Here is a 6,559-nt window from a genome sequence, read left to right on the forward strand (position 1 = left end):
AAAAAAAAACCACAGAGAAAAAGAAAACCAGTGAAAACCATGGTAACTTTGGTAGTCATTTAGCTCTCTGCATGTTGCATGTTCTGGAAAAATAGCATGTATGTGACCTGTACCAGATTCTTAAGAATTCCTGTTGTAAGAATAATAGATACTGTAAAGTTGTTGTCATTAGAACAGGAAAAAAATGCCTGTAGAAGAAAAAGGGAAAGCTTATCTAAAAAAGAAAACCAGTGAAAACCATGGTAACTTTGGTAGTCATTTAGCTCTCTGCATGTTGCATGTTCTGGAAAAATAGCATGTATGTGACCTGTACCAGATTCTTAAGAATTCCTGTTGTAAGAATAATAGATACTGTAAAGTTGTTGTCATTAGAACAGGAAAAAAATGCCTGTAGAAGAAAAAGGGAAAGCTTATCTATAGCTTCTATAGCTGCTATTAGCAGTTGTTCTTTGAAAGAGACAAACTTTTTCCTGTTTTGTGTTCTAACCAAACAGTCTTCCAGCTGTGCAAGAAAGGTGCCCAATGGATCCCTTAGATACAAATATTGCACTGTATATGAGAAACCACTATAAGCTAACTCCTCTGTAACACATTATTTATGCAGGAAAGAAGATGACACACAAAACCAAAATTTAGACTATACTTTTGCATAGAAGCTTGAAAATTCACAGCACTCTGCATGCTTCTTTGCAGTAGACTAGGTAGCATGGTACCAATTTAATTCTGCTACTAGTGTCATGCTATTCTCTCTCCCCCACAGAAACAATGCTTCTGCCTCTGCACAGACCACAGCACTATGCCTTCCAGTAACAAAACCACCCATTATGAAAGTTGGTGGTAAGTATTTCTATACTGTTTAATTAATAGGTCAGAAAGGTTAAGAGTGAACTGTGTGAACAGTTTGATAGTAGAGTACAGCTGATGCATTTGGCTTTTACTAATCCTCAAATTTGCCACACAAATTCAAAGGGAAGGTCAAAGATAACTGGCAGGACAGTGCTATTAGGGTATGGTCAGCAGGATGCGTTTCCTTACAGAGCAGAAACGCGTGGTGAAAGTCTCCAACACAGCCACACTGGCTTCATCTGTGCAAGCACAAGCCATGCTGTCTTGTAACACAGAGACCAACGATTATAACTGTTAGAAGATACAGCAGTAAGTGACAGTCTAGGATTCACTGCTTGATTTATTACTCCTCTTTTCAGCCCTGCTGTAACCATATCTCAGAGTCATGAAAGTTACAGTGTCTCCTATTATTTAATCAACCTTCAGTTCCTTTAGACAAGTCTTAATCAGGCCCTTGGAGAAGTGCCAGTCTTGCACAGTGTCTGGATTCAGTATCTTAAAGAGACAAACCTGACAGAACCATGTTTCAAAAACTATGTCAGACAGTTCCTCTCATTATTTCCAGTGAAAATTTAAGATCCAGATATTTTCTAATAAGGACGGGAACATGGGCAATATATGCTTTATTTTTCCCCTCATTCAACAGTGACCAATCATGTGGACAGAGCAACAGCTTAAACACACTTGTTAAACTGCCTAGATCAGTGCTGCCAGCAGCTACTCCTACTGATTTATGATACGTTCCACTGACGTGTGAATGAAACACCATAAATTAAGTTTTTCTTCTGTGTTACCACTGTTCCTGCACACCTAAAAGTAGCAGCAAGTTCATACACATCTCCCACAAAGGACCAGAACTCCAGCCACGTAAAACAGAACCTCAAGTTCCAACCTACTTGGTGACTGGCTTACACTGGGTTGTTTCACATGCTCTTTCAAAGAACAGTAACATCTTCAATAGTTTTCCCTCCTTTACCTAGATAAAAGGCCATCTTCAGATGACATTCATGCATCTCCCCTACCACCAACCTCTGTCTTTCAAAATATTTATAGATAAGCACAGACTCCACCCCTTGAGATCCAAGCTTTGTGTAGACACTTAAATGGAGCTTCAGGCATGCTACTGAGATGTCATACAAAAAACCTGTGACAGACCAAGACAGGATTTAAACTGTATGTAAAAGCTTTTTGTGCTTGAATCCACACCACCTTTCAGCATCCTCAACAGTCCCAGGCATTCAAAATTTGCAGGATAGTTGAGCTAGTATTGTGCTTGAAATCCATCACTTCACATGTTCCACTCTGTTATTTTATCAATCATTTAATTACATCCTTCTTACACACTTCAAAGTATTCAGCAGTTCAGCAGCTAATCTGAGAAGGATCAGAGAAAGGAGTGTGAAAATTGAAATTCCAACTTTAAGGAGAAAAGAAGAGAAATCATGAATAACTAGGTACTTTATTAGGACACCTGTTTCTTTCAGCTTCATGCACTCCCATCTATAACATAAGCAAATTACAGCCAGCAACCAGTAATGCTATTGTTACTGATTTTCAAAAGCTAAGAGGTTTTTTTTGTGTTAAGCGAACAGATTATGCTTTTGTCACTGGGCCTCCAGTCTTCGATAAAAAAATCTGGTATTCATACACCTCAATGCCTGTTACACCTACTTTCTTTTACAGCCAATTCAAACTGGAAAGGCGTATCCGAATGACAGGTTAATGTTTTATCCTCTCTATTAAACGAAATGGAAAAGAGTCCAAAACCTTTTGCATGTCTGCAGATATCTGGGACCCCTGCAGTTCTCATCTAGATTTTGTTTCAAAAACCAAAACCAGAAGCACCACCTCCACAACGCCCTAACACCTTCCCACTGTTCAGAGTGTGTGTAGCTGTCTAGTCTGCACCAATATGAATTTCAGGCTGTGCCAGGCAGATCTGAACATATCAAACTTACCATTCAATTAAGAATTGAAGGAATGACATATTTTTTAAAACAAGAGTGGACTTACAGGGTAAAAGATAAAACAGTACCTGTTACATCAAGACCTTCCTGCTATCAACAGGTCAAATAAACCAGGGACATCTGCTGGGATTAGGGAAAAGAGGAATGGATTGTGTTTTTACTGAACAGAATTAATAACCACATCCTGCACTACGTCTAACAGGATGATTTAAAACCGTAAGAAATGCATTTTTGGTGACAGTACTCAGAGGCCAGTGAAGAAATGGGCCCTTCACAACAAACCCTGTATGGATTACACCCCTGCTTCAGAGACTGCAATCCAAGCTCACACCATGGATGAAGCTGAGGGAAGCATTGCATGTCAAAATAGATAAAACACATCCTAGCAGTAAACAGCATTTCCTCATTAAGATCTTTAAACTCCAAAAGGAGGTCAGAGACAGGTGTCTGGCTTTCACCTAGAGGAAATCACTCAGACATTTTTAGTACTTAACAGCAAAGGTCTATTTGCTTTCAGCAGAAAGACCAACTCTCCTCACCTGTCTGAAAGGAACTGCAGACTGTAATTTGGACAGCCTTTAAAAAGATCAGGTTACAATTATTAACCTTTTAAACTCACAAACAACAAGTCCTGTAAAATTTGGCCCTGCTCTCAGAAGCTATGCATGAGATAAATAAGAAGGGAAACACGGGCAGATCTAGTAATTCTCATTAATTGCAGGAAAATAACATATCCTGGAAGGAAGGAAACAGCCCAACATAAGCACAAAAATGGGGGAGGAATAGCAAACAGACATCACTTATTTCTGGGACACTCAGACTGCCTTCTAAAGCAAAGTATTTCCTCAGCTTTAACAAACAAGAAAAACCCCCAACACTGACTTGTTACTCAGCTTTCCACACTTGTGGAGTTGTCAGGGCTACTGAGGCAGACAGAAGGGTTTTGCACAGATCTTGTAGTAGTTCCACTTCCATTGAGAGAGGTCTCTGATTTTTGACACGAAGTCAGCTGCCTGGCACAAGTACCTTTGTATTATCACTAACATAAGGCCATTACAGAAGTAGCTGAATCATCAGAAAATATCAGCACATACACAGCACATTTCTTGGCTTAGTGTATGGTACAAACATACACAGTAGGCTCCAGTTTTTATTTTTCTTCCTGGCTCAGTCTTGCAACAGGTTTAATGTCTTAGCCCAATCCAGGGGAATACTTTAACCTCTCATTTAAAGCCTAAGGATGTGTTTAGCACTTTTGGAATTTAAACGTTTTGCTCCACTAGGTCAGCACGCTCAGTAACTAACACAATACAGTCCCGCTAAGCTGAACACTACATACCAATAATCACAGCAGAGATATTTTACTAGTCAGACAATTCAGGGGCTATTAATTTCCTCTGCATTTAGCTACAGCCTTTGGGAAGCCAAAGCTTCACAGCATCTTTCAGCCTCTCTGAATTAAGAAGCCAGGTATACCACACACATTCAGTACCTGCTCTCATGCAGAACATATCCATCAGATACAGCACACAACATCTGTCACAAAGGACACCAGCTTTCAGCGAGATTAAGAACTCCCAAATCCAACTGGGGGGATGGGAGGGATGCCATAACATTTTTTGCAGTTGTTAACAGAAAGCCTGTGTTGTTTCATACTAGGCATACATCTCCTATATTTGTATTTCTACATTATTTTGGAAAAAAGTGTTTCTAATGATGATTCAGTTCTTTTAGGAAAAAGAGTTGTTATTTAAATGGGATATTTTATTCCTCACCTTAGCCTGCAACATGCATTTCAACCTCCTTGACAAGCATCTTTTCCTGACAGATTCACATGCTAAAACTAAGACCTGTTTATTCTCACCTATGACCAAAGACACACACTGTTCCAGACTAGGACTCCTCAGCAACTACCTTAAAATTAGGTCATTTAGGCTTGAGGGTAGCATTGCTTGAATTTTCTGTACTGCAGTGTTAACATGCTAACACACTAATAATGCACTAGCACACTATAGTGGGGATGCCACTTCTGAGGCTTATTTTTTCCTATGCCATTGCCATAGGCATCCCTAAAACTGTCTATGCTCACAAAACTGACTTCAGTACCTCAAAACTACTTAGCTTCCCAAACTTTGCTGCAGGATCCTCTTGAGGAGTTCCACAACATCCTACAGTAAACTTAGACATCAAAAAAGTAAATGAGCAATACACTTGAAAGTTGTTTCTGCAGAATTACTTGGAAAAAAAAAAGTCACAGAAAGTGAACCAGAAAAAGTCTTAGGGGATGTGATTATTTTTCCTTGATAGACCTGGCATTCTGGATTCTTGTACGGTATTTCCTTCAAAAAGGAAAATCATCCTTACAAGGTAGGCAGAATGAATATAAAAATTGCCCAAGCAGAAAGAGTCATAGACCTTCCTCAGAGCAGAAAAAGAAAAGCACCCCAGGGACCCTTCCTCTCTCTTTGCAGGTTCTTTAAATTTAAAGAATTCTTGTCATTTGAGCTGGCCTGGGTTAGTATCCATATATCCAGAGAAGCTTAAGCAATCAAGTAACCAGATGAATCCAGAAAGCAGGCTGAAGAATGAAATAGTTGATTAAAATATAGTGGATACACTAAAAAGAAAAAAAAGGGTTTTTTTTAAAAAAATCAAGCTTTTCCCCAATCTTTTAATGCCCTGTCTGATTCTCTCACTTACTCCTCCCGGGCTGTAGTGCCAGGAAGACCTCTCAGCTGGAGGAGATGAGAACAAACCAGCCCCTCGCTGAGACCTGGTAACAACTAAATCACCTGACATAGTTTATTGCTAAATGCCTGTAAAGAAAACAAAGGGAACAGAATGTGCAAAGTGTTAACTTTGCTAGACATAATTCTAGTAACTTAAAAGCCGTGTCAAGTGCAGGGAGTCAATATTTGCTCAGGGTTGTCTCTCGTGTTACCCAGGTAACCACATTTAGAGCTTCTCCAAAGTTGGGACTGTACCTAAGGAAATGTGAAAAGTCAACGAACAGCCTTAGTTCTACCTGCCCTCCGTACATCCGAACCCTGCCAGTTCATCCAACAGCGACCGGACTAGTTTGCTTATCGCAGGACATGCTCCTGGTTTCTGACCCCCGCGCAAACGCTACACTGACTTCTAGCAAAGCCGTTACACGCCCGGTCTGTGCATCTTTCAGCTCCACACTCTGCCCGGGAACAGGATCGAACTGGACTCCAACTTCAATGTTTATCTGTCACAAAAGCAGCAAAGCTGTTTCTCCAGATCCTAAGATATGCTGATTTTTTGCAGTTTAACACCAGCATCCTCTTTTAGCATTTAATGCAGTGACTCATCAACACCCCGGCTCCGTTAAAGCTACCGAGAAGCCGCAGGCAGGTATTTTTAGGTAGCAGTTTCACAGGTCTGGCTTTGAACAAGACTCGATCAAAAAGCAGAGCACAGGGAAGAGCTCTGTGCAAACTGCTCCTTGGAGACTTGCTGAAGAAGAGTTTTCCAGCACTCAGCCTCAGCCCGGGCAGTTCAACAGCCCGTCCCCCGCCGGCCGGTACCCGGGGCGGAGAGCGAGAGGGAGGAGGGAAAGGAACAAAGTGGACCCAACCTTCGTCCGCAAGGTCAGGTGGATGTCTGCTGCCAGATCCCATTGCCAGCACAGCTCCTCCATCCTTTTTCCTGCCATCCAGACAAAGGTCTGGGAAGAAGAACAAACCGGACAAGTCGCCCGAAGCCCCGCAGCACCGGCAACC

General features: G+C 41.1%; 1 protein-coding gene across 1 annotated transcript in view; it reads right to left on the bottom strand.

Moving 5' to 3' along the window:
* The window catches only part of LOC104522674 (cyclin-J-like protein), a 22,801-nt gene extending 16,324 nt beyond the window's left edge, over window positions 1-6,477 (bottom strand). Inside the window, exons 1-2 of the mRNA XM_029084288.1 lie at window positions 6,415-6,477; window positions 5,950-6,045 (exon numbers count right to left, since the gene is read on the bottom strand). Of these exons, the coding sequence (XP_028940121.1) occupies window positions 5,950-6,045; window positions 6,415-6,477 (159 nt within the window). The remainder of the gene's footprint in view (window positions 1-5,949; window positions 6,046-6,414) is intronic.
* Between the last annotated feature and the right edge of the window lie 82 nt (window positions 6,478-6,559).

The sequence above is a fragment of the Antrostomus carolinensis genome, unplaced genomic scaffold (assembly GCF_000700745.2).
Source record: "Antrostomus carolinensis isolate BGI_N321 unplaced genomic scaffold, ASM70074v2 scaffold22263, whole genome shotgun sequence".
NCBI classification, from domain to species: domain Eukaryota; kingdom Metazoa; phylum Chordata; class Aves; order Caprimulgiformes; family Caprimulgidae; genus Antrostomus; species Antrostomus carolinensis.